General features: G+C 42.9%; 2 protein-coding genes across 2 annotated transcripts; one reads left to right on the top strand and one right to left on the bottom strand.

The window, feature by feature from the left end:
* Positions 1 to 1,183: 1,183 nt before the first annotated feature.
* On the top strand, positions 1,184 to 11,902 carry CCDC90B (coiled-coil domain containing 90B). Its single transcript, XM_058018905.1, has 9 exons — positions 1,184 to 1,295; positions 3,260 to 3,379; positions 5,961 to 6,064; positions 7,377 to 7,478; positions 8,111 to 8,152; positions 8,232 to 8,303; positions 8,384 to 8,437; positions 9,349 to 9,463; positions 10,583 to 11,902. The coding sequence occupies exons 1-9, from the start codon at positions 1,202 to 1,204 to the stop codon at positions 10,636 to 10,638; spliced, it is 759 nt and encodes a 252-aa protein (XP_057874888.1). The 5' UTR covers positions 1,184 to 1,201; the 3' UTR covers positions 10,639 to 11,902.
* ANKRD42 (ankyrin repeat domain 42) lies at positions 9,468 to 27,533 on the bottom strand. Its single transcript, XM_058018904.1, has 13 exons — positions 27,515 to 27,533; positions 26,974 to 27,137; positions 25,340 to 25,447; positions 24,181 to 24,300; positions 23,458 to 23,593; positions 20,438 to 20,638; positions 20,000 to 20,125; positions 18,222 to 18,327; positions 17,239 to 17,414; positions 16,716 to 16,842; positions 13,972 to 14,107; positions 12,730 to 12,846; positions 9,468 to 10,506 (listed from the first exon to the last, which is right to left on the bottom strand). Exons 1-13 carry the CDS (start codon positions 27,531 to 27,533, stop codon positions 10,474 to 10,476), a joined length of 1,569 nt encoding a protein of 522 aa, XP_057874887.1. The 3' UTR covers positions 9,468 to 10,473.

The raw sequence follows: 27,533 nt of genomic DNA, 5'->3' as shown, positions 1-27,533 counted from the left end.
AAACTAAAAGAGAATGTTGGAAAAGAAATGAAATTTAGCAAAATATTTAATTATAGTGAGTTGTGTGTGAACTGATTTGTTAAAAAGCAGTTTTGTAGCCGTTGAAAAGTGTGTTGAGTTTTGTGTGTAACCTAGCAGGTAGTCTTAGGGATTTAATAAATAATTAAACTAGTGCAAGAAAGTAAGAATGCTAACTTGTCTAGAGGCAGCATACAATGCTCTTAGAATAAGATAAGCAGAGGATTAATGATCTTGTTTGTGAACCAAGGAATGTATCACAAGGGGTCTGTGACCAGGCAAGGGGAACGGGGAACTGTTCCTTGGAGGCTAGGCAAGGGGAACGGGGAAACTGTTCCTTGGAGACTTTGTTGTGAATCGCATGTATAAGAGGGAAGCACCCATACGTGAATTTGGGGGCTCGGACTTTAGGGACGTGAGTCCCCCAGTTCCCCGGGCCCTTAATAAAGCACCCACAAAACTTATCCGAGTTTTGTGTCATTTATCAATCGGGCAACAAGAACAGGTTTAAATTAGATATTAAGAAGAAATTCTTTACTGTGAGGAATGCCAGTCAGTGACACAGGTTGCCCAGAAAAGGAGATAACTCTGAGGTATTAGATACAAACATCATATCCCTGTACTGCCCAGTTACTTTCCTGGTGAACCAAGAAGTTAATTCATCATGAATATTAGACTTGCATGTATTTCTTAAAAAAAAAAAAAAAAAAAAAAAAAAAAAAAAAAAAAAAAAAAAAAAAGTAGCTTTCTGTTCACAAAAGCCATTGAGATTTGGATTAGATATAAGGAAGAAATTCTTTACTGTGAGGGTGGTGAGGGACTGGCACGTGTTGCCCAGAGAAGCTGTGGATGCCCCATCCCTGGAAATGTTCGAGGCCAGGGATAGGGCTTTGAGCAAGCTGGTCTGGTGGAAGGTATCTCTTCCCACGGCAGGGGTTTGGAACTAGATGATCTTCAAGCTCGTTTCCCTGGCGTCACAGAGCGGAGCAGCCCCCGCGGTGCGGCACTGGCTGAGGCCGGACATGGCGGCCAGAGCGCTGCGCTCCTCCCATCCGCACGGGGGCGCTGCGCCGCCGCTTCCTGCCGAGCCCTGCCGCGCGGCCGCGGACTACAGTACCCAGCATGCCCCGCGGGGCCGCCCGGAAGCGGCAGTGAGCGGGCGGAAGCGGAAGTCCGGGGCGCCATGAGGGGCGCCGGGAGCAGCGGTGCCCTCCGCGCCTGGGCCGGCCCGCTCCTGCTCCCGATGCCGGCCCGGCTGCCCCCGGCTCCTCGCAGAGGTGAGAGGCGCCGCAGCGCCGGGCTGCTGCCCCTCGGGGGGGGGTGGCTGCCGGTGTCGGGTGAGCCCGGGCCGTGTGTGTGAGCGGCGCTGGGGCTGCGCGGGGCGCTGGCCGGACTCGGTGCGGGAGCGGCCGCGGGGCCCGTCCCTGAGGCGCTGTGTGAGGGAGCGCTGACCGCCTTCCCTCGGGGCTGGAGCGAGGGGTGAGTTCCGCGGGCGGGAGAGGCGTGCGCGGGGCTGTCCGGGCGCTCGGGGCGGGAGGAGAGGAGGTCCCGGGGGGCGGAGGGCGTCACCCGCAGGTGTCGGTACGGGGCTGCGGAGTGGTTTCGCGGCTCCGGGCTGGGACACGAGCATCCAGTCGAGACTGCTGGAGTGGAACTGTGGGGCCAAGCGTGGCGAGCAGCCAGAAGTGTAATATCAGCTTTCTTGAGACTGTCTGTGCAATGTGGCTGTTAAAACCAATGAAAAAAATCCACCCATGCGTTTAAAACATAAGAGCTGTGCGTTTAAAAGCTGGGACAGCTCCATAAAAACAATGTTTTTCAGTTGGTTTTCATTGCTCCAGGGGCAAGCAGCCTAGCCAGCCAGCTTGACAGCACCACTGCACCCAGGCTTCCCCACCTGCAGGGACTGTCCAGTGCCGTGCCATGGCCTGGGAAGTTCCTGTTCTGATCCCTAAGCCCAGGTCCTTGCTGCTGCAGCACCATCCTGGCAGCCCCTGAGCTCAGCCTGCACCCCAAGGAATCCCAGGCGTGGCTGGAGGAGCTGCAGCTGAGCAGGCACTGGATGGCTTTGGTCCAAGTGCTTGTAGGGAAACCCATTTCTACAGTCAGAGACCCAGACTGGGGACAGGGCCACAATGAGTTCCCAAAGCTGTAGCCTGTATGTAGCATTTGTACGTAGCCCTATTATTGTCATTAATAATACAGTGCTGTGCCTGGTTTAGTTATAGCCAGATCTTTGTAGTGTTTATAAGATAACACATAACTTGATTTATCTAGTAGCAGCACAAAATTATAAATTCCCTGTTGTTTAAATGTTATAAAGCTTTTGAGTAAAGATCTGGATAAGACACGGAATTTGGTTAAGGCAGAGAGCCAGCAGTGCATATAGTTTCAAATAAAGAGATTAAGAAGTAACAGGGCTGCTTAGATAACAAAGAATTAATTACAGCAGAATCTGTAATATGTGAAGCCACACAAACATCAGGTGAAGAGAAACATATACTTGAAATAAAAGTAGGAGAAGCTGCTTGTGGGAGGGCACCTCATAAATAGAGTGGATCTTTAGCTAATACCTGAGGTTAACTTTCCTGGTGAACCAAGAAATTCATTCATCGTGAAAATAAGACTTGCATGTATCTTTTTTTTTTTTTAATTGTAGATTTATGTTCACACAAGCCACTGAAAATGAGATATTTGGATTAGATATATAGAAGAAATTCTTTACTGTGAGTGTGGTGAGCACTGGCAGAGGATGCCCCATCCCTGGAAGTGTTCAAGGCCAGGCTGGATGGGGCTTTGACCATCCTGGTCTGCTGGAAAGTGTCCCTGCCCATGGCAGGGGTTTGGAACTAGTTGATCTTTAAGGTTCCGTCCAAACCAAACCATTCTGTGATTCTGTGGTAAAATAAAAGGCTGTTGGAATTATTTAAGTGATTATTAGCAATTATTTATTTAAGTGATGTTTCCCAGCTATTATAGAACAGTTGGCTGTGGGGGTTATTTGTGCTGTGTCAGGATGCCTGTCTGTTGCACAGCTACATGAACACACTTCAGACAGATCTGTAAGTCCTGTTTGGTGTAAATTCCCTGTGGAAAAGTGTTGATGATTTCTGGTGTGTGCTGTAACCCAGCTTTTTGTTGCAACATCCACGCAGCTTTTCTGTGATGAAAGAAATTAAAATTAGTGTACTGTATGATAAGCCAATCAAGGTAAGATGAAGTCATGTTTGGTTATTTCCAGGTCTTGCTGCCACGTTCATTAGGAAGTCATATGATGTCAGAAGAGTTGATATCACTCCCCTGGAGCAGAGGAAGGTGACCTTTGATACCCATGCTTTAGTGCAGGACCTGGAAGCCCATGGTAAGTGATACCAGATAAATAATTCAAGGGAAAGCTTTGAATATTAAGTGGTGTAGCTTTGAGTGCTGTCAGTTTCCCCAGAGTGCCAGTACCCGGTGGTGTAGAATGTCTTGGCAGCTTCTTGAGGAGGCTGCTGAGGGAGAGGCACCCGATGGTGTGCCATGCAGGCAACTGGGACATTGGCTTTACCTCACCTGGAGCTGTAGGCAGGTTCCTGTGGTGTCTTCCAGCTGAGGAACACAACACAGGTAACAAATGTGAAGTAGCAGTTAAAGACTTCTATAGCAAAAATGAAGCTCTTCAAGAAACTCCTTCTACTAGCCTGCTAAGAATAACTGAAAGGTTTTTTCCCAATGAGAAGTGTTTTCAGCAGCACAGTGCTGGGATACATTCTCAGTGCCCACTCTTCTGTTGTGAGGGAGACTGGCTCAAGTCAGGTACAGGCTCCATCCAGCCCTGGTGGAACACTCCAGGCAGAGAAGTGTTTCAGCAGGGCAGATGGATGTCACACATCCCCTTGTATTTTCCAAGGTTCCACTTTGTCACCCTGGAGGTATTTTAAATCAGTTGAGAGTTTTAGTAACCTTCAATGGGAATCTTTTCACAAGCGTATGCAGTCCCTGAGCCACTATAAACTGATTGCTATCCAAAACATCTTTCCTTATGGAACTTCAGACATCTGCATGTTCTGTTTGTGCAGAATCTGCCATCTGTGAGGTGAATTTGATGCCCACTCGGCTCTTCTGTGGGAAGGAGTGAACATTTAATCTCTCATGTCACTCATGATTATGCAAACTTCTGTCATATTGCCCCATCATTTTCCAAAGAGAAGAATCCTAGCCTGCTGCATTTTTCCTGAAACAGTAGATTTTCCATATTTTTGATTATTCACAATGCCCTTCTGTTAATGTTTTCTGCTTCTGTCACATTCCATTCCATTTCATGTTTTCAGGGAACAGTGCTGGCATTACTTGACAATTGAATGTCCTATGGATTTGCATAGTAAAGTCATGTTGTGTCTGTTGTGTTCTCTTCCTTTTCCTAGTAATTCAAAGGGTTTAGTTTGCTTTATTCATCCCTGCTGAGCTTTGAGCTGATGTCTTCATCAGACTAGCAGCTCTCTTTTAAAATCCCAAGTGACAGTAGAAACTTTTACAGTCAGAGGTTGGGATTGTTTCCACTATTTGGGTCCAATAATAATATGTGTTAGTAGTTAAAAGACTTACAGTAGTCTGCTAACTAAGTTGGGTTTTTTTCATGCTTGTCAGACTTGACAGCCTGTTCTTCCCTACATCTCTCTAGAACTGCTTTTTAAAAACTGGCACTGTTATTTATTTTCCTGTCCATGGGAAACCACAGTAGGCTGTGAAATGTGACTTGTCCCAGGAACTGATTCAGCCATTTCTTGCTTCAAGTTCCTTTAGAGCTTGTGGGGTGAAGTCTGGTGCCAGTTGTTATTCAGTTTAATTTGTTCTATAACTTCTACAAATACTTCTACCTCAGTCTGTAATGGTCTGTATAGGTAAAACCACAAAAGTAAGAGAGCCATTTTAGTTTTTCCCAAGCTTTAGGCAGTTTCAGGCTTCAATCTCTTGCTTATATATATTTTTCTTCATTTTCTAAACTTTCACGAAACAAAGTCATTTTTTGCTGTGGAGGAAGAGCAACAAAAGGAATTGGCAAGAGCTTAAGTAACCCTGAAAATTCAGAGAAACTGAAGCAATACTATCACACTTTGTAGTGGAAGGAAGCTGTCATCAAGCATGTGTAGCTTTTTTAGACATGTAAACCAGTGGTGCACCTGGACAGTACCAGTATTTTGGAAGGGTGCAGTGGCACAGTCCTCTAAATAATGTGCCTTGAAAGCATTTTTCAGTGTTAATTTAGCCCACTTTATAAAATGGGGTAGTTGAAACACAACATATCAGTCAGATTGCTGGAAATAAATCTCTAAGGCAAAAGCTCTCAGCATTTGACCAGATCCAGCTAAAGTGAGAGCAGTTTTTCTTCCCCATTATTCACTACACATCACCTGTAACATTTCAAATTTACACCAAGTTACAGACAAGGTGTACTTTTTATCATCAGAAAGCAAAAATCCCAGTTTGAGTTCCTTCTGCAGGCAATGGATGCAACAGTTTAAAAATCAGTCTTGCATATGTTCCTATCTCTGCAGGACAGTTCCAATATATGCAATTACTTGTTATTATTCTATAGAGTGCATGCTTTGTAGCTCAAGGTAAGTTTGGTTTTACCAGAATTTGTGAAAGTTCATTATGAAGTAAAGTTTTGCTAAATTATTTTTATAACGCATGAATGGCTGGATCTTGTATGAAGAAATTTGGTCTTTCTTTCAGCTGCCTGTCTAGACTTTCAGTATATTAAAAGGTGCTGTGCTTCAGATTTTTGCAGCATTAAGTTTGTTTTTTCTAGCTGGAGCGGCAGTGCCTGGCTCCTGGCTCTCAGTTCCCAGTCATTGTGTGAATGTGTCGCTGTGGTTTGGTGTGACACTTGAGTGTCTCTTGCTCCTTATCCAGATTTTTAATACCCCTTCACTTGTCATCCTTCAATTGTGCCCTAGGCTTTGGGAAGGAGCAGGCACAGACCATCGTGTCGGCGTTGATCACCCTGTCCAGTGTCAGCTTAGACACCGTCTACAAGGACATGGTTACACAGGCCCAGCAGGTAAAAACTCCTCTGTGCTACAAAGGCTTGTGAGTGCATCTTTGGAACACAAGTGAGCAGCTCTCTCTGGTGCTATAAACACCTCACTGTGCCAGGTTTTCCTAAGTTTCACTTGGGATTTTAACAGAAGGTTATAGGCCCTGACCAGCTTCCACTGAAGTCTGACTACTTCATTGAACACAATGAAGATTTACAATTCCTGGGAAAACTTTGGGTGTATTTACACTGAGGAGATAATATGCCTCATAGCATCTTAAAATATTCATTATCAATACTGACTACACTGTAAAAACCAGTGTTTCTGCCTGACGCAATTCCATGAAAATTCTGTTTAGGAATGCTTTGCATGTAATAGGATTTCCAAAAAGAAAGGTTTTCATTTTGATGAAAGAAAATCACAGACACAGAAGTTCTTGTTTTCTTCTGAGATTCAGAGGGGAAAAAAAGTTAGACAACTTTTATTACAAGTAAATGCCAGAAAGATAAAAATCATATTGTTAGGAGAAAGGCTCAGGAGTTGAAATAAAATAGCAATGAATGCTTAATTACATTAAGTAATTAAAGAAGAATAGCACATAATTTCAGCTTGCACAGCCTTCTGGAGCAATGATCAAAACCATCACTGTGCATCAGAGAATCACACAGCAATGTGTCTTTTTCCATGCTAAATAGTAGGGTAACTTACGTATGCTGGGTGAAGGAGTATTGCTTTCAGCATTTTAAAATTCTGAGTTTCTTCTTCTATTTTCTGGTTTGGGTTTCTTCCTGTGTTTATATGTAGCGTTTGAATTCTGAACTTGTTAGTTCAAACCCCGGGAAGGCTTTTCTCAGTGCTTTTTAGCAGTGTTTCACTTCTGTCCATCAGACTTTGAAGCTGGCAGTATGATACTCATTAAGTCTTTGGCTTTCAATGAGTTTGTAGGCAAGAAATGGAAGTGCTTAGTAAGAGCTGCATTCAGATCAACAATTAATGCTTCTGAGGGTACTGAATGTAAATTGAAAGTGGAAGAGACCGCAGGAGGGACCTGTAGTTTCAGGTCTATTTCATTTCATTGCTACTTGGACTAACACCTCTGGCCTTTTTGCTTAAATTCAGATTTGGTGAATTAAAGTAACAGAAAAAGCACAAAACTCTTGAGTCTTTCAAATAAATTGCTGGTATTAAATTGTCTGTTTCTGTCACGTTCTTGTTAGAGAGACTCCCCACTTTTGGGCTTTGCAGTAGCTAATTTCATTGTTCAGACCTAAGCATTTTTTCTTTACTTGTCAGAAAGAGTGCACCTTAATCAATGGCATGTTTTATTTTTCAAAGGAAATAACTTTACAGCAGATAATGGCACATTTGGACTCCATTCGAAAAGATATGGTCATCCTGGAGAAAAGTGAATTTGCAAACTTGAGAACAGAGAATGAGGTACTAATATATATTTTCATTAAGCATTTTAATTGCAGTATTTGTTGTGTTTTACCTGATGTACAGTTTTGTGGGACAAAATATAAATGTAAAAGTAATTCTGTAACTGGAATTGAAGAATCTGTATGTTACAACTTCAAAGATCACATAAAAATATATTTCGTTTGCTATGACCTGCTCAGATCTTCTGTAAAGGATTCTAAGATGTGTACATTTTTTCAGCCTCTGTAATTTTATTTAAGGGTAACTGCTAGCTTCTGGCCATTAACCATACAGTGCAGGTAGAGGAGTCAGCCATTGCTTTACAACAGTTTCATTAATTTGGTGATTAAGACATATTTTGGTTCTACTTCATGGTATTTTGGTATTTTTCTGCTGTCTTTAGACTCAGAATAACAAGATCATCATTGTTACAAAATAAATCCTTTCTTTTGAACAAAATTCCCAGCAGATTATATATGCCTGTAAATCTGAACACATTAGCTAGGATATTTAATCAAGAACAAATTGCCCCATTGGGAGGAAAAATGGGGAAAGAATTATTGCATGGATGCAGTGATAACACATCATTGATTCATTTGGTTAAGTTTCCTGAATTTTTAAAAATCTTTTTTTTTCTCCTCTGGACTTAGAAAATGAAAATTGAATTGGATCAAGTTAAACAGCAGCTAATGGTAAGTAAACAGCAAGTACCTACACACTCCCATTAGGGAGAATAAGTAGCTATTTTCATAATCTTCATTTGTTTTAAAGACTGAAACCGGCAAAATCCGAGCTGACAGCAAGCTAGACATAAACCTGGAGAGGAGCAGGGTGACAGATATGGTGAGTTGGTCTGTGAGATGCCTTATTAGCTTTGTGTTGTGTTTCTGTTGCTATAGCTATGATTTATCTTTTATCCACAGTTTACAGATCAGGAGAGGAAGCTGATGGAAGCAACTACAGAGTTTCATAAAAAAGTAAGTACTGAACAAAGCAGGATGTAGATATGCATTGCATGTTCTGTAAACCCCAAACTTTGGTGAAAGCTAATAGGTTTGTGGGTATGGTAAAGCAAAAGGCCAGGCTCTGTCACTCTGGGCTGTTGCAGGTGCTTCTTGCCCGTGGGATTCACACTAAACTCCAGTCAGCAGAGGGAGGCATTCCAGCCTTGTCCCTCACTTCCCAAGTACTGTCACAGGCTGGCACAGCTGGGATGTGAGCTGTCATGCTTCCTTTTTCCCAGCTGATGGTGCAGGTGCCTACAGCCAAGCTATTCAAGAGCTGGAAGTCCTGAAGCTGCTAGAGGACACCAGAGTCTAAGGGGCTGAAGAGGGACCATGTCCCATCTTGAGCATATCTTCCATTTTTGCGATATGCCTTGGGAATGCTTAAACCTTTGTTTTTCAAAAATGGAGAAATACTGTTCTGTGTGCTCTGATACTGTTCTTTGGCTCTGATGTGCCAGTGTCTCCTTCTCTGATGTGCCTTTGTCTCTTCAGAGACAAAAGTCTGTCATGAGGGTGGCGAGACAGTGGCACAGGTTGCCCAGAGAGGTTGTGGACTCCCCATCCATGGCAGTGTTCAAGGCCAGGCTGGATGGGGCTCTGAGTGACCTGGTCTAGTGGAAGGTGTCCCTGCCCATGGCAGGGGGGTTGGAATGAGATGCTCTTTAAGGTCCCTCCCAACCCAAGCCAGTCTGTGATTCTATGATCATTGAAGTTTTCTCTTTTACTGTCTATCCCTTCAGCAATCTTTCCAGATTGTATCAAGCCAGTTTCTCTGTCTTCTAATGTCTTTTAGCAGTGATAGGTTGGAAATATTTTTGTTTCTGGTAGCATGGTATTTTAGTTCAACTTTGTTAAATATATGCTGTCTTTTAATATTTCAGGATGCAAATACCAACAGTATTATCTCAGAAATCAGTAATAAAATTGACACTGAAATAGCTTCCTTAAAAACACTCATGGAATCGAATAAACTTGATACCATTCGCTATTTGGCAGGTATGTGACAGGCAAGGAGGTGAGTACTGGTACTGGGTTTGGCTGTATAAAATTCTGTTCAAGAGTAAATGCTATATGAGGTCAGCTGTAGCAGCAAGCAGCTGGGATTGGGTGGAGGAGATCTCGCTCTCCCCCTCCAGTTGGAAGAACTGTGACAGAGAACACAGAAGAGCTGGGAGGATGCCACCATGGGACTAGGATTGTGCCCAGAACTGAGATTAGGACAAATATAGACATGATTAAAAAAATTACAAGTCTAAATACCTTACCCAGTTTGACAGTACCTCTGCTTGCTGCAGCAGCTATTGATGTGATGGAGTTGCTGCAGAAGTTTTGGTGAAGCCATTTACCTGAAGGTTTTCTGTCATTCAGGACTGGTCTGAGAGTGACCAGTTCTGCCTCCCACTGAGTCTTCACAGGCACACAGTTTCTGTGTGGCAGGACTTGTACTTTTCCCCTGCCAAGCAGAACAGATTTCTGCTTGCTCAAAAACATAATTTGAGATTAGTCTTCTCAATATGTACATAACCAGTGAAGTTTTTATTGTGTAGGAGCTGGATAAAAAGAGTAATGCATTTTATTTGGAAGAATAAGTTGAAAGGCAAATGTAATTAGCTTTATTCTAACAATAATTGAAACAGCAGTGTAACAAATCCAAAAGACAACTTGTCAGGTTTCAGGAGTGCTGTCGTGTTTGACAACTCATTTTCAAATTCATTGTCCTTTTGGTTCCATGGGAAATCTGGGATGTCTAACGTGAGCCTTGTGCAGCCAGCTCTCCTGCAGTGCAGTTTCCAGGAGCTGGGTGACAGTAGCACAAGTCCCTGTAGCCTGTGGTGCTCTGAGGCATCCAGCATAGGTGTTGGGATGTGTCCCTGGAAACGTGGCTCCTCAGGCTGCTGCATTGGGCCTCCCATCTCAGCACTGCTGAGACAAGCCATTGGCTTCTGGAATTGTTCTGTCACACCTGCAGCAATCTGGGAGGGTCAGGAGGCTCTGCTCTACAGTTGTTAATTCCTCCATCTGTTTGCAGCTGATTTCTTCTATGGATAAAGTGGTACAACAGCATTCAGCTAATTACCTCCTTTTTTGTTGTTTGTTTTGTTTTGTTTTTAACAGCCTCGGTGTTCACTTGCCTAGCAATAGCACTGGGGTTTTACAGGTTCTGGAAATAGATCTACATGGAATGACTGCACTCGGTAGAGACAGAAAAGGCCACCCAGGCAACACCACTTAGACAATAACCTTGGCACCTTTTGGTTTTGATACTCTTACTGTATAATAAAAATGTTTTCTGAATATGTAACACTAAAGATCAAAATAATTGAGGGGAAGGAGCCAAATAGTATTATTTCATTGCCCCCTATTCAATACTGTATTTATTTCAAAGTATTTCTTAAGCTATACCAGAAAGTTTCCTAATATCTTTCAGAATTGAATTTGTTTTTTTCTGGAAAATTCTCACTCTCAGCTGCTTTCAGAATGGATTTTATATACTCTAGAAATGGGAATACAATTCCCAAATTAGAGTTCCCAGTATAGGGATGCTAATACCAGACTTCAAACTACCTAGTCTGATCCAAGTAAATTATTCTTTAACATAGGTTCAGGATTTTGCCTCTAGTCTGTTCCTCGCTTTTTTGATGAATTAAAGCTTGTCCCTTTGGTTTTTTAATTTACATATGTAAAAACACACTCCAGGGCCTTTACTAAAGAACCCTTTTTTTTCCTTGAAAACTGATTTACATTCATTCAAAATCTCATGTATAAAATGTCTTTATAGATTTTTATTAGTATCTCCTGCAATTTCTGTAAGCCCAGAAGTCCAAAGAATGGGAAAACTTCTTTGCCTTTCCAAGGGGAAATGCCTCCACTCCCAGCAGCTGTGTGCAGCCATGGGGCAGATAAATGCTCTTAACTTCCCCCCTCAAGTAGTGCAGAGAATTTCCAAGAAACTGCACGTTTTCTGGGCATAGCATCTAGCTTTTAATACAGAAATGCTCAGAATCTCAGTGGTGCCAGGGTGGCGGTGGTGATCCTACTCCCCCTCCTGCAGGCGTTTTTGCAGTCCCACGGGACACACTGACCCTCATGGCCACTCTGCCTTCTGCAAGGCAGAACTGTTCCTGTTGCAGAGTTGCAACACATGTGGATGCCTTCCAAAAGTGAAGCAGTTCCATCTTGTTGAGTACAAATGCATATGCTTGGTTTGATTCTTTCAGTATAATAATAATTTTTTTAAGTCTTTCTGGATTAACTTTGAAGTAAGAATAGGCCTTTTGTGGGCTAAGGACTGTTGTAGTACTGAGTACTGGCAATTTTTTTTATTGCTGTTTTATTCTGTTTACAGTTGAACTTGCTGGTATTCTGCCAATTCTTATATTCTCTGCATTAAATTATTATCATCTTCATTCAAGAAAATAAAATTAATTTCTTATATTTGCTGTCTGGCTATCTGACAATTTCTGCGTGAAAGTTTAGCACCAATGGGGATGCAGGAAATAGCTCATCTGGTGCAGCTTGTCACCACCATAATTTCACACACCCTGAACCAGGCTCTTGATGCAAAGCTGTTAAGTCAGCATGCCTCTCCTTCATGGTGTACACAAAACCATGGATTTTTATTTATCAGTATCCTTGAAATTCTCAGAGATGAAGTTTTCTTTGGTACTAAGGAGAGGATGGATCAGGACTGACACACTAAAGTAATTATCTTCTAAGTCTCAAAATGAGGGTTCCAGAGGGAAAATAATTTCTCAGTAGCACACAGCTGACAGAAAAGCTTTTATATGTGTAGTCATTTAATGGTTTTTAGGTATGGAGGAGAGGTCAGGGTTGCAATTTCTAACAATAAGCTACCCCATAGTAAACCCTTCAGCCCAGAGTTAGGCCCAGAGACTGACTGCTGCAGGTCAGCTGAAACCTCACAAAGGAGTGGCTTCCTGCCTTCTTTAGGAATGACTAAAGATGGAAATCAAGGGGCCTGGCACCTCTCTACAGCTGAGGAGTAATTCTCCCATCCACTCTTCAGCTTCCACACTGAATATGCTAGGAGGTAATGAGCACTTACGCCATCCTAAGGTGGCAGTACAAAATAAACCAGTGAATGGAGATACTTTCCTCAGAATTACGAGGGCCTGTGACTTTCCTGTTGTTAGGCCAGAGAACTAAAAACAGTTCAGTGTTTTTAAAAAGTAGAGACGCACAGCTCATCTGTAGAGCTGGGCTGTGCAAACACTGCATTGTCTGGAAGATTGCTTTTGTACCTCCAGTCTGCTGCCCCTCCTTGGAGGTTCGTTCCTCAGAGTAGTCACACTCCTGGGCTGCAGGCTGGCTGCTGCTTTATTTTTGTCTTTGCAAGACTTTGCCATTGTCTCAGCTTCCTGAAACAAAGAATACTGCAGCCATTAAACAGGAACCACTGGAAGGATGTGAAAATATACATCTGGGAGTAACCACACAATACTGTGTTCAGATTGAAGCTGAGAGCAGAGCACAGTCCTGGGGCATGGGATGGCAGCACAGCAGTGTGAGACTTGAGGTCCCTTGGCTGTAGCAGTCACTCAGAAAGGCTGTTTGGTTAGAAATCAAAAATTACCAAAACCAAAAACTGCCTAATGAAAAATACTGACAGAGAAAGGTTTGCCAGCCTGGCAATCACAAGGCTGAGAAGCAGAAACATCCTTGAAAAAGTGCAGCTGGCCTCTCAGAAATACAGCTGTGGCACCTAGCATTCAGAGCCTGAGATTCCACCAAGAAGCAAAAAACCAAAGAACTGCACAGGCAATTGACTGAAAAGGTGGAAAATAGTCTGGGAAATAAAAAATGCTCTGAAAGAATAGAAGCACCATCATCTATTGCCATCTGTTGTACAGGTGAAAAGTAAAAAATCAGAATCATCATCACCTACTGGCTGCTTGCAGTGCTGGTGTCCTCTTTCCTCTTATGTCTCTATCATATAAAAAGAGCTTAATTTTTAATTCAAAATAGAACCTCTGTCTGAGGACTCCTAGTGCTGCACATACTGTTCCTTTCCCAAACAGACTGAACTCTCTCCATGAATTTTCTATGAGATCTTGGGCTCTCATTCAGTATGCCTGACTGACTCCAGACACTGTGACATGGATCAAGTCCCTGTTATTGAATTTGTCCTCTGGGGACCCATGGCAGCAATCTCAGCCGTGCAGGCTGGGCAGCCCTTCAGGTGGTGACACCACCTCTCCTGCAGCACCATTCGAGTCCCAGACACCAGGTCTGAGCCAAGGGCAGCTGCCAGTCACTGGATATGCAGTAGGGAAGTACTGGGGATCAGCCCACTCCTTAGGTGAACATTAAGATGAAGAACAACAGTGATACACTTTCACAGCACAGACACTGTCACGGCCGGACAAGGGTCACTCTGCTCACGCCAGCGTCCCGAGGTGAAAGCTGTAGCACATTTTCTCTAGACTGTGCCCTCTAACAGAGGGAACAAACAACAGCGCCCGGGGAGCTGGTGTGGCACTCACCACGGAGGCGGTGCGGGTTTTGCCCCGGGCCTCTCGGAGCCGGTTTATCTCAGCACGGTAATCATCCAGCTGGCTCTCCAGCTTCTCCCGCCTGACTCGCTCATACTCCAGCTGCGCCTCCAGCTCCCTCACAGCCCTGCTAAAAGCGAAGGAGACGAGCAGAGCGTGAAGTACGTCCAGCCCTGCCCCGGCTGCTCCACGTGGCGCAGCGCCTTTGCCAGGGACAGGTCAGTCAGGCCGAAAGCAGCGCGGCACGCCTCACGCCGGCTGCGCTCAGGCTCGGAGCCCTGGGGACAGCGCCGAGCAGCAGCTGCCCCTCCTCGGCTGCCAGCCGTGCTCAGCGCCACGGCACCACGAGATGGAGCCGTCCGCCCGCACACCGAGCCCGGGCCGCGCTGCCTGCCACCCGGCCCGGCTCCAGCTGCCGGGAGGGAGAAGCGCCCGAGCAGCCACGGAGTTATTATGAAACAGAGAAAAAGCACAAAGCCGGCAGCGTTCTGGAAAGGTCAGGGGCAGCCTTCTCAGTCACATCTGGTGCTTCTACACCCTTCCTATTGATTGGCTTAGGCACGGATGAGAAATACTCAGATGACAGCTTGCATGACTGGCTTATACACAGTTGCACAAGATCTCTCTGGTCACACCCTCAAGGGCTCCTAAATTATTTGAGATTCCTGGAACTGTTTAGCTGACACGTAATTCACACATAAACTGAGTCTCTGCAGTTGAGCTGGCTCTCATATATCAGGATGAATTATCCCAGCTATAAGGATGGAAGATCAGTAAAAGGAAAGGGGAGATATCTGCCCTATGCATTCAAACAGCACAGGAGGAAAGCTCTCAGCAAGACCTACCATGTTTCTATGTTTCTCTGTTTCCCAGAGTGAGGAATTCCTGACTCAGGCCTTTTTGAGCTACCAATCAGCCTTGCTGCCACTGCAAGAATGGCCTGTGCTCACGGGACAGCTGACTTCTTCCATGCTTCCAATTAAAGAGACCCAGCTCCCAAACTGTATGGCACACCCATGGTGACACTTTTCTGCAACCAACCCTGGTTAAAGCACTGTGAAGTGATTCACACCAGGCCTCTTACAGCCAAAAAAAACTGGACTAAAACAGAAATCTTCAAAATCTGCTACAGTCGCCTTCCCAAGTGGCAAGTCCTGCTTTTCATGTAGCAAAATGGTGTTGTCATTAAGTGTTTTATCAGTAATGAGATTTTCTGGCCTATGATACAAGCACCTTGGAGTTTATCGACAAATAGGTACCCTGAGAAGGGTAGGCAGGTATTCTGACAAGCCCCATTTCTTTTCAAAAGAATAGTTTGGGTCTAGGGATGCTTTCAAGCCTTCACAGGTGGGAGAAACCCTTCAGAGAACCTCACAATTTTTCTGGTTTAGCCACACAAGCCACAGAAAGCAACACCCCTGAAAGAGCCCCACAGAGCCTTCTAACAAACATTGTTAGTTTTTGAGCAGCTGCTCTATCCCACCATGAACTTTCCTGTCTGTTAGTAGCCAAGAGTGACTTTTCCATCATTAAAACCAGATTGCTCTGACCTTTCAACATTGGCATCAACACCTAAGCTTGTCACCCTCCTCTAAAACGAGGAGAGACACTTCTAGAAGTGATCAATCTCATCCTGAAGTACATGTCTAATTATGCCCTGGAAGCGCCTACACCTCTCCAAGAAGTTGACAAAGGAGCTCATGATAACTAACTTGGCCAGAGGTGTCTGTTACCAATTTTATACATATCAAGTTAAGCAAGATGGACTTTCAGCATAAGCTGAGTCAAAGAGTGACCTGGAACCAGAAGAAATCCTGACCTCATTTTCCTGGCTCAGATATGGCTGTAAAACAAAGTACTTAATTGCAATCTGTGACACCTATTATCTGCTCCAGATCAACTGCTAAGTCTGCTGTCTTCTTGATGGCATATAAGCCCCCCCAGACAGTGACCAAATAAAGACAGTGGTTTGGGTTGGCCCAAACACATGATGGAGGTGGTTATCTACAGACTGAGAACAAAGGTAGCCAAATCTTTGACAGGCAGAGGTGGAGACAGGCCTGTCTTTGGAGGCTGCAGTATTGTTAAGTCTCTAAATCTTTGATAGACTTTTTTTGAAATGTAGACAGTCTGTCCATCAAATCACCTGACCAACCTAACAGAACCATTGGATTTAATGAAGACATTGAGAATTATATCTTATGAACAATGCTTCACATGCAAAGGCAGATTTGCTGGTAGTTTTTTCCTGTAGTCTGGACACAAGCTAATCCTTTCCTGAGCACAGAAACATACTGCCAATGGACAGAAATGTTAGCAGGTCACTGAATAATCTCTGCTGTATGTGCTCTTCCATCCAAGCCATGCTAAGACTTTTGCCTATTTTCAGATTTCCTGAAGGGCATGCATGTCTTTGGCATCCTCAGAGGAAACAAAACAGCCAGAAGCTGCTTTGACCTACTGCACACATCTGCAGAAAAACCTGAAGACTGAACAGATTATCTCGCACAAGAATCATGGGCCTATCAAGCACTTGTGTTGTGGGGCTGATCCTGATGGTAGAAGTTTAGAAATGGCCAGAAAAATTGCTGCAGTTCATTTCTTTTGGCCTGGTTGAAGTTGGTAAGTGGAGAAGACAGAATGGCCAAATGCAAATTTGCGTGTAAATCAGCTTTAAAGGAGGATTTAAAATGGGCCCCACACAGTTAAACATTAGCAAGGCAGAATGACCTTACTTCTCAACTTTCCTTTCTTCTTTTCTCATCTTCTTCTCCTCTTCAGTTACTCCCCCCAGCTGTCTGTAGTTGCTGTAGGCAATTTCTAGAAGTCTCTGAAGTTCTTTAATCTTGTGATAGGCCCTTACTGTAAGACAGTTCTCCAGGTAGGTTAAATGCAAGAAGACATTCATGCTGAAATCCAATAGTCTGGAAAACAGTCTCACAAACATAAGAGCAGAAGTCACACTGCTCAGCAAACACTGAGCTACACCTGACACCCACACAGCAAGCAGATGTCAAGAACAAATAGCAATCCAACACTGTTGCACCAACATGGATTAAAATGGTGTGACAATTATGATCTGATTGCCTTCTACTTGCTTTCTAATATTCCACAATTTGTTTCAATGCTCAGTATTACAGATATCCTGTCAACCATCTCGTAACAAAAAGAGCAGTTGGCTGTGACTGTCCTAGTTAGGACTATAATGTCTTGATAACAACTTTTGCAAACAAGGAATTATGGAAATAGAGTGCTCACCACGTGCATTCCTTTTCTCTGCTTCATCCAGAGTTAAATCTTCTTTGCTATCTGTACTCCCTTCCACACCATGTGTTTCAAAAAACTTGATGTTGTTTGCATCTAGTTCTTCATCACTAGAGTTACTGTTTCCAGTTCTTGGTGTCAACAGTTCCACAGCTGCCAGATGGCCAAATCTGCACAGAGAACAGTTAACATCTGGAAAAACACATATGGTAGAAACTCTCAAGCTGCCCATGTTCTCATTTATCAGAGGGGTTTCAGAACTAAAGGAAGACTGGACACACACTACAATTATCTATCTGCTTTTTGCAGCATTCTTATGGCACGAGCTCTGCCTCATGGAATCTTATGGCAATGGCTCCTACATCAGAGGCATCTCTTTCCTTTGCAGGGTTTCTTAACCGAATTTCATCAGAATCTGCATTATTTTTATTAATGCAAAAAGCAGCTGAACTCTGCTACTTTTCATTTACTTTGGATAGCAAACTGTGAGCATAAGGGCTCAAAACTGTCCTCTGGCAAATGAGCTAGTATTGGAAACAGGCAACCCCCGACAAAGGGAGAGGAATGACAAATTTTCTACAATGCATTCTACTTGTTCTAAAACACAGGAGCAGTAAATGAGATAAGAATTGTTTTTCCTTTCTCTGAGGTTCAGAGAATGTGAATCCCAGAAAATCCTTGGGAAGTTATGCCTTGCTTTACTCTGTGAAGAGAAATGTGGCCACAAGCTAGTTTTCCTCTTTTGTGTCTGACCTCACTAAAAAGAAAATTAAATTAAGTGAAAAATAAAACCTTTTATAGTTACAATATTATAGCTACAATACAGCCTTGCTTATCACTCAGAGCTGGAATTCATGGGCTTGATCTGTTCTTTCTCCATCACTGAAAATCAGGATTAATTCCAACAAAGCTGACATGATATTGATACACAAATAGTAAGTAAATAAGTGTCAGAGCTACAGGATATGTACTGCTACCTCTTGGCTACATCCTTTGGAGTCTCTCCAGCATCATTGGTAATGTCACAGTCAGCTCCCATTTCAACCAACCACTGCAAGCAATGGATATGCCCCTGTTCAGCAGCTAAGGGAAGGAAGGCATACACAAGTCAATTATATACAACTGGAGTGTTTCCAACCTAAAATGTCCTCCTCTTGCCATTATTTGGCAAGTCAGAGATTGGGTTCCCTAAGACACCACAAGGGAGATACTATTTAAAGGGGAGCCTGTGTGTAAAGATGCTGACAATCACTTGGGTACACGGAGTTTTGGGGCAGAGCATTGCACTGCAGTGTGGTTGGTGACTCTCTCTAGCTCTAGAAATGTTTTGGCAGCTCTTGCTGAACACAAGCTAAACTAAACTTGCCCAGTCTCATGTACAGAGCACAAGACACACAAATAACTGCTGCCCTGGCTGAAAGGCCTGCATGCCACAGTTTGGCAGCCACGTGCTGTCACCTCTCCCTGGCTTTGGGCTCCCAGGGCTCAGACACAGCTGGCTGCCCCAGCCTGGGGTGTGTGCTGCTGCCTCAGGAGAGACAAGCAGGGCTTTGTGCTGGAGCTGAAGGTACAGCATTTCTTGGGGCAGACACTCAAGGCAGCACCTCTCAGCAGCATCCTAACACAGCCCTACTCATATGATGTGCCATGGCCACTGCTCCCACCACGTGGTGCCAGGAACAATGTCTCACTTATGGAAGATGGTATTTGGCAGGACTAGATTAAACTGTACACTGATTTGCTCAAGGAAGAATAAATCCATTTCCTGACAGCACTCTCTTTTGGATATCTTTTGTATTTGTTTTCTTACTGAAGTAAGGAAATGAAGTTACAACAGCATGTAAACACTGGGGATGAAACAACTGTAGGTCAGCATCATTCCAAGAAGAAAAAGTGGAATTTTAAAATCACTTCATATCAGTTATTTTAATAAGAACTTCAATTTTTTTTAATCTACTATATACCTAATCAAAAAGAAATGTAGGAAATGTGTTAAAAGAATATTACAAAAATGCTTCCCTCTTTCTTTCATCTTTTGTTTCATCTTTCAGATAATACTGTGAAACCCCAAACACAAAAGAACCATTTTTTCTGTAATGCCAGTAGTCCACTACATGCCAAAGTGTCAACCAGAAGTTTACCTTTCTTCACAGCATCCTACCAAATGACTTTGTTGTGGTTTTTACAACATATCCCCACAGTACTGATGTTTTCAGTAAATAAAGGTCAGCCCACAGTACAGATCATTCTTCTACTTAGCCAGCCAGATGTTTCTAAAAGCTACATCTTGCCCGATTAAAAAAAAATCAAAACTATTTAGTTACATTAAATTAAGTGAAAATTAAAAACTTTTATAGCTAGAATACAGCCTTGCTTATCACTCAAAGCTGGAATTCATGTACTTAATCTGTTCTTTCTCCATCACTGAAAATCAGGATTAATTCCAGCAAACCTGACATGATATTGATATACAAATAGCAAATAAATGTCAGTGCTACTTAGTTTTCAGTTTAGATGCTGATTTCTCTTCATTGTAAGCTCTTTTTCCTTGGCTTGAGCTTGGTTATATTGTTTTTAAAGTTACCCACACACACATACATTACAAAATATGGGGTTTGGGGTTGACTTTCCAAGCCCTCAAGAAATGAGATGCTGGTTTTCATTAAGTTTTTTCAATAAGCAGCCACTTGAAAAACAAAGTAAATGAATCAGCAACAAAGAGTAACAAGCTGAAGCACAGATCATATTTACTGACCTTTGTGCAGGAGAGTGGATCCCTTATCGTCCCGCTCATTAATGTTGATTACTCCACTTCTCACTAGGCTTCTAACCACTAGTAAGTCCCCATTGAAAACAGCATCATGAGCTGGGAAAGCTAAAACTGAAAATGAAAGGCACGTGTTTCCAAGCAGATGCCAGCAGTTCTACTGAACATGCTGGTATTTGTCTCACAGCAAATTATGTATGAACACTTCAGAGGTAGCAAGGATAATGCTCCTCAGTCAGCTGAAATGCAGCTGTGTAACCAGCAGTGCTCACCAGACACTTGACTAAACATGTCTTAGTTATGGCTACAGGCACCTCATGCAGTTAAGAGAATAATTTCACAGACCTGAAATAACAAGTACACCTTTGTGTACTTCTGCAGAATTACACATAATGCTTTTTTTAAGCATATCTTGACCATACTCACCTTCCTGTGTCTCTGGATGTTCCTCCTCTTTTTCCACATCATCGATATATTGCAGAATATTATCTTTGTAGAACCGTTCAGCCAAGTCCCTTGGAGTCTCTCCATGGTCATTCCTGGCTTTCAGAGTGTGTGTAACACTGGCCATTTTCCTGAGCAAGAACTTAAAGCAATGCAAGTGTCCTTCCACTGCTGCCAGATGTGCTAGAGCACAAATGAAACAAAGGGTGCTAGAGCTGAGCCCTGCTACCCACTGAGGAAGCAATGCTCCCACCACTGCTCAGGGCTGGCTCATCTAGCAGCACTGAGCCATCCAACACTGCACAGGGGGAAGAGCAGCCTCAGCTCAACTGCAGATGTTCAGCTCCCACCCAGGACACAGTTCAGCTCTAGGCAAAGGAGGTAAAGCTGCCAAGGAGGGATCTGCAGAGATGATTCCCTGGTGAAGCTGACTGCAGGAGACAGAACAGACTCCCAGCAGAGCACCAAATCCTAGCTCAGAGAGTGCACTGCTGGGCCTCACCTCCCCAGGAACACAGATCCCACTGACCCTGCTGTCCCAGGGATACTCCTCACAGGGGGACAGCAAGCAGTGTCCTTGATTAGGAGCTAAGGCCATTTCTGCTTTAGCCTCTACTGTGCCACCACAAAAAAGTTCAACACACCCTCGGTTACCTCACCCATGAAATGAGGACAGTGATAGCTGCTTCACTGCACAAAATATTGGAAGGTACATTCCTCACCTGACCTTTAGGCTATGCAGAGGTTTACTTACTTAATATTACTACAGTGCTGGGCCTACAACAAAGTAAGAGGTACCAAACACATCCTGACTCATTTGACATAAGTAATATCCTCTAATCCCATTAAAGAGAAGAACTTGCCAAATAAATGCTTATTATGATCTCTCACTCCATGAAAATGCTCTGAAACAGCTGGCTGATGTTCTAAAGGCAAAAGTATTAGTTTGTCTCCAGATAAGAATCTCACTATCTTCATAATTAACAAACAATGGGCCTAGGACTCAAAAAACCCATGTCAGTTCATTTTTGGCACACACAAGTTCTCTATAGCAAACCAAACCATCCACAGCTTTCCAGAGCATAATTGCTCTAAAAGGCTATGGACAATGCTTTTACAACAAGATGACAATACCTCTGTACAGATGATAGTTTAAGATCTGAGCTTTACTGAAATAAGGGCAATTTTTGCCATTGTCTGAATTTTAGTCAGTGAGTTAGGTTCTCAGGGAGAAGGGAAAAGAAAGGTACCATGCTTAAGGTAAGTCAGCTAGTGAAAAACTGACTCAACCCTCACAAATCCATTTTCAGATATCTGAAATCTGTTGGTATCCCAATTTCTCTGTGTTTCATCTTGTCTTTTTATAAAATCAGACTAAAAATATTCACTCTTCTCAAAGCCACCAGTCAAAAAATTGTGTCTGTGAAAAATATTTAGAATAGGTTTGACTAGTGAGCAATAAAAGAAGCATGGAAGTGACCCAAAAACAAATAGAGAGAAAGAAAATTGAAATGTTCAGTTAATAAGCACAGCCCATTCTGTACATTGAATGAGCCACAGAATTATTTTTTTTTCCAAAATATTGGCAAGGAAAGATAGTTAGACCCCTTGCTGTAACATACATATACAAAAGATGCAGCCAGGTTCTAAGTTTCAGGTGCCTGGCACTGCAACCTCAAAAAATTTCTTCCGGCATTCTCTTAGGAAAAATTATTGCACAGTTCAGCTAATCTTGAAGCTGAAGCATGTAAAGATAATTTAAGTTCACTTCTGTTACACAAGCAGACAACAAGCTGGTTTGCACAGTACTTCTACTAATCTCTTACTAGCCTTGTTCCAAAATACCCTCTTTCCTTTGGAAGATAATATGATCAAATGAAACACATCAAAGGTTGGAAGATCAAGCTTCTGTAGATGCCAAAACACAACAAAAGCAGTTTTCTACTAACCATTTTATATAGAGCATTTAAGTAGAACTGTGCTGACATCTGCTTTCTCTCCACAGAAGTCTGTTATCAGGGAAGTGTTCCCAAATGCAAATAAAGCTGCCTTCCGTGCTGCCCCCAGGGTGCCTCACATCGTGACCCCTTATTGCTAATGCACCAGATGTCCTGCTGGGATGCAGCAGCCTCACATCCTGTAACAAGCCCCAGGTTTGCAAAACACACCATGGCTATGTTTCCTAGGTTAGTAGTCCTTAGTAGAGGGTAAAAGATTTTAAGAAGGGATTTATGAAGATAACTCTGTACAAGTTATAGAGGAAAACATATGCTCTTTGGAACAAATAATGTGACAAACCTAAGAAGGAAAACGCTAAAATGAAGAGGATGCAAGGAGAATTCAAGACAGGAACAATACCATTGAGCTTACAGAGGATATTGAGGCAGTGGTAAGTTAGGGAGAGGGATACTGGAGAAAATTCAAAAAGCAAGGAACAATCACTGGCAAATTTTTGTGCTGAAGTGAATGCACTGATAATTACGAAAATAAATTACAGATAACCCAGAAAAAGCAGTATTCCAGAAATCAAGATGAAGAAATCACAGGAAAATGAAAACAACTGTTTCATACAATCAGTTAAGAAACAGTGGGATACAAAAACTTGGATGCCAACACACCAGAACCTCATCACACTGGCACCAAGTCAAAAGTAGCACATAGCAGCTGAAACCGCCTCCCACTCCACCTATCCTTCTCCTGCGACCTCCACTGGCACACGGGCTCCATCACACACACAGGAGATGCTGCTCACCTGCTCCCAATCAGGCTCAGCCTGCTCCACATCCCAGCATTTGTGAGCTCTCATCCTTGCTAGCAGCAGCAGGAAGTGAATGGGATACTGTCACCAACAGTAACATTTTGGAAAAAATGGGCTATCTATGTGGATTGCATGGAATCAAATAGCAAATGCTGCTGTGCATTAGTTAAAATTTGCTCAACCATCACATTTCACAACAATTGTAAACCAAAGGTTTAAAACCATATGATTTATCCTGATATACCTGGAAGGTTTCCATTGTTATCCACATCATCTACACACGCTCCCCATCGAACAAGAAGCTGCAAACACCCCAAGCGACCGTGAAAAGCAGCATAATGAACAGGTTTCCAGTCATTCCTGTCTGAAACATTTACATCCTAAAATGAAAGTAGCAGGTTAATTCATTCACTTCTGAACCCTAAGACACAAGACAAATTTTATATATGGAAATCTGCTGTTCATTGTGTTAAATTATTTAAATCAAACCAAATAACGTTTTTCAAAGTTCATGCATTATACGCAGTTCCAGCTTCACAGGTACTGTTCACAGGTTCTTGCTTTTACTTAATATACTTAGAAAAGGTGCATTTTTAGACATGTTTTTATCATCATAGTGATCTGCATTGGTCATTATTCCTTAAATATGCATCTGGAATAATTTTCCCTTTTTTAAAGTTTATGTTTCCTTTACTATAGAAGATTTTTAGAACTGGGAAAAATTACCATCACCCCAGTACCTGATGCTCATTTAATGACATCCTCAGCAGAAGGCGATTTACTGACATTATTGATTCTTTCTACACTTTTAGATCATGACCCTAAATGTATATCACAATCTAAAATACAGGATATTTGCGCACGGAATAAATCCCCCCTTCCCCCAGTAATTAATCTCCAGCCCTAAGTCTCGGCTCAAGCTCGGGAGAGTTGAGCCCGGGAGAGCTGCCGGGCTGAGGAGCCTCACCGCCCCGGTGCGCAGCAGGCTCTGCAGCGTGTGCGAGTGCCCGTGGGCCGCAGCCAGGTGCGAGGCCGTGCAGCCGCGCTCGTCCCGAGCTGCCGCGTCCGCTCCGCTCACTAACAGCGCCTGAAAGAAACGCAAAGCACACGTGCATTTCACAAGCTGAACAAGCGAACATTTCCTGGAAGGATGGTGCATGACGACCAGCAGGATAACTCCGGGCTGACCTCAGGGGTCTGGTATTGCACAAAACAGATCTGTTTGCACAGACAGCGCAAATGAGTGCTCTGCTCTGAAAATGGCTAACTTAATTTGACATGTCAAGACAGCAGATGAGCTACTCATAGCTCCCTGAGGGGCTCCCTCAGGGATCTTCATAATGAATTTGTCCAGTGCTGTTATGTTTGCCCAATTATCCCCTCAATAAAAAAAAACCCAAACAATATTTAAGGTAGCAACAATTTTAATTGAATAGTTTAGAAAATATATAAATAAGGGATAATTTGGTTCCAATAATAGCGCATAAGCCAAAACAACCGCGGGGTACGGAGGGCAGGGTTCAATGACCCTTGCCACCTCACGTACAAGCTTGCCAAGTGAAAATCACCCCTTATATGCCATGTGTCAATGCCATCTCCTCCTATTTTTGGTTTGTCACTTTTCTGTCTCCGCCCTCATTACCACCCTTATCAAGCATGTGCCACCACTCGGTTTGGTGGTCGCACAAGTCTTTGGGGGTTGTCACTGATGAAGGCCCTGTAGTCTTCTTCGTTGTCCTTTAATTCACCTTTGGGTCACACATGCGCACCAAGCCAATACAATATAAGCCAAGACTAACGTATCACTGCATCTACATATCAAGGCAATAAATCCCTTATAATTAGTATTTTCTGGGACCGAACCAGGTTCTTGGTCATTTTTAGCAACTGTATCTTCAGCTTCTTTCCTGTGGTCCTTGAAAACATCTGGGAAGGGGCGGGTGGAGCCCCTCCTCTCCCTCTCCTCTTTGGCATTACAACTTTTTAACTATTTATTACTCTTAAATATTAATTACTGTATCAATACCGATTACCGTTTCAATTTTTATCGGCACGAATCACACCTATTTATCACAGCGCCAAGGCCTGCCCCGGTAACCTTTGCCCGAAGGGAGCGCTGGCAGTACCTGCACGCAGGCGTCCTGCCCGCGGATGGCCGCCAGGTGAGCCGCAGTCCAGCCTCTCGCCGTCACACGCGCGGGGTCAGCGCCGTGCCACAGCAGCCACTGCAGGCACTGCTCAACAAACCAAAGGCTCCTCATTAACTGCTCCCATCGTGACTCGGAGGCGCGTCTCAATAGAATCCATCCATCACGGCTACATTTCAAAACAGTGCTGGAATGCTTCCTTATGGAAATAGGAGATCCCAGAGCATGCCTTAAACAGGTATTTGTGAGTTAGGAAGTTATGAGTAAGTTATACTTTCCAGGTTCCACCCAAGGGTACAAAATGTGCAAATAACCCACTAAATCAGATCCTAGCATTAATGTTACAGTTTGACTTTATCATTTTACTCTTCCAGTTTTAAAATGTAATCTGTGAGAGCATTCTTATGGCATGAAGGAAAAGCATTGGAAAAAACAATGCAAACATGCCCACATGAATTCCAGCTAAAATTACTGGCAGGAAAAAGATCACATACTAAATTTAAAGCCTCATTTAATTTATTAGGCTTCTTAGGCATATGTAATCCCCTATCTCTTCTCATCCTTCCATGGCCTAGTTTTATTTTATTCATCTTTTTCCAGCAGATATCATTGCTTGCAATGGAAAGCTTTATGAACTATTCAAAGACAGCTAGAGGAACAGTTAGAACTTTTTATTATATATTATTATGATTTATTATCTTCTTTCAGGCCATCTTGCAGCTTCCTCCACTATTTCTGCCAAGGAGCTTAGTGACAAACAGATGACAGATAATTCAATAAAGTCTAACAGACTGATTGAAAAGTAGGAGAGTCCAATGAAAAATGGCAGAACTTAGAGAGGCAGAAAGGGAAGGTAAGCAATCTGGCTTTGGGGCTGACATTAGCATTTTCTTGACAGTGTCTCTACATTCCAGAAGCAGCTTTGCACTTAGCAATTCTTGAGTCTAGCAAGAACTTCATGCTTTTTCTTTTGGGACATGAATGGCCTTGCTGCTTCAAGTTTAGACTGCCATGGACAATGAACAAGGAGGCTGCAAGAAGGAGGAGAATGTTGTGCTGAACACAGCAGTTCAGTCCTTCTGGAAGTTTAAAATATTGATGCAATCACTTGCTGATTTCTCTACCATTATTCAACATTTTCATTTATTAAAATAAAGTGTATTAGGACTACTTCTATGGAGAATGAGGCATGGGGCACTGGTAAGCAGAATGGATATATTTTCATGTCTCTTCTCACCTGTTTCAGTCACCTTTAGAACATTTTACACATCCTACAGGGTTTTCCAGGTCTCTCAAGAGAAGGAGAAAATGCAATAGAGACAAAAGAAGGTCATGAGTCTGAAGGGGGGGCTATAAGGCAGATTTTACTCAGAGTAAGAAACACAGCGATTTTGTAAAATATGGCAAAGTTGATTAAGTAAATTGGCTGGGTCTTCAGAAAGAAAAAAAATAAAATCCAAAATCCTGTACTCCTGCCTTTCGTGATTATATCTAATATGAAAAACGGGCAGAGATTATTGATTCAGTCTGATCAAAGCAATGTTGTGTTCAGCCTCTCCCAAAGAAGGAAATAGGGACTATAGCTATGCCTGTACACTAAGGTAATGCTTTACCTCCAGACTTCCCGAGTGGGCAGCACACTGCAAGGGTGTGAATTTGTGAACTACATCCACCTCATTAATGCTGGCTCCACTTTTTATCATCGATGCAAGCTGTTCTACATCCCCAGCTTTCACTGCTTCATGCACACTAGTGTAATTTTCCTTCTTCTTGACAACTAGTGAGGAGTAATGAAAGGGCATTAGTCCACTGCTTAAATCAGCAACATTTAAGAGATAGAGAATGTGTGATGAATTAAAAAAATATCAGATTTGACATTCATGGCACAGAATCAAACTCTAAATGTAGAAGCAGTAGGATAAAAAAAAAAATCTTCTGTCACCAGGCCATGGTATCAAATGACCTGTGTTCTCCTTTTAGGCCTTTCCACTGATTAACTACAAGACTGGAAACAATGAGAATTACATATCCAAATCCCTTGCAACATCTTGGTACGTTGACAAAACTTGTAAACAGAAATATGAGATCTAATGGCCAAGGGGGCTAACTTCAGATAGCCAAACATGAAAGGAACCTAAACCAATTAGTATTCACCTTCTGCAGTAGTCATCAT

This window comes from Melospiza georgiana, chromosome 2, assembly GCF_028018845.1.
Source record: "Melospiza georgiana isolate bMelGeo1 chromosome 2, bMelGeo1.pri, whole genome shotgun sequence".
NCBI lineage: Eukaryota > Metazoa > Chordata > Aves > Passeriformes > Passerellidae > Melospiza > Melospiza georgiana.
Note: the sequence above shows the minus strand (reverse complement) of the source record. Positions and strands in the feature narration are given on the sequence as shown.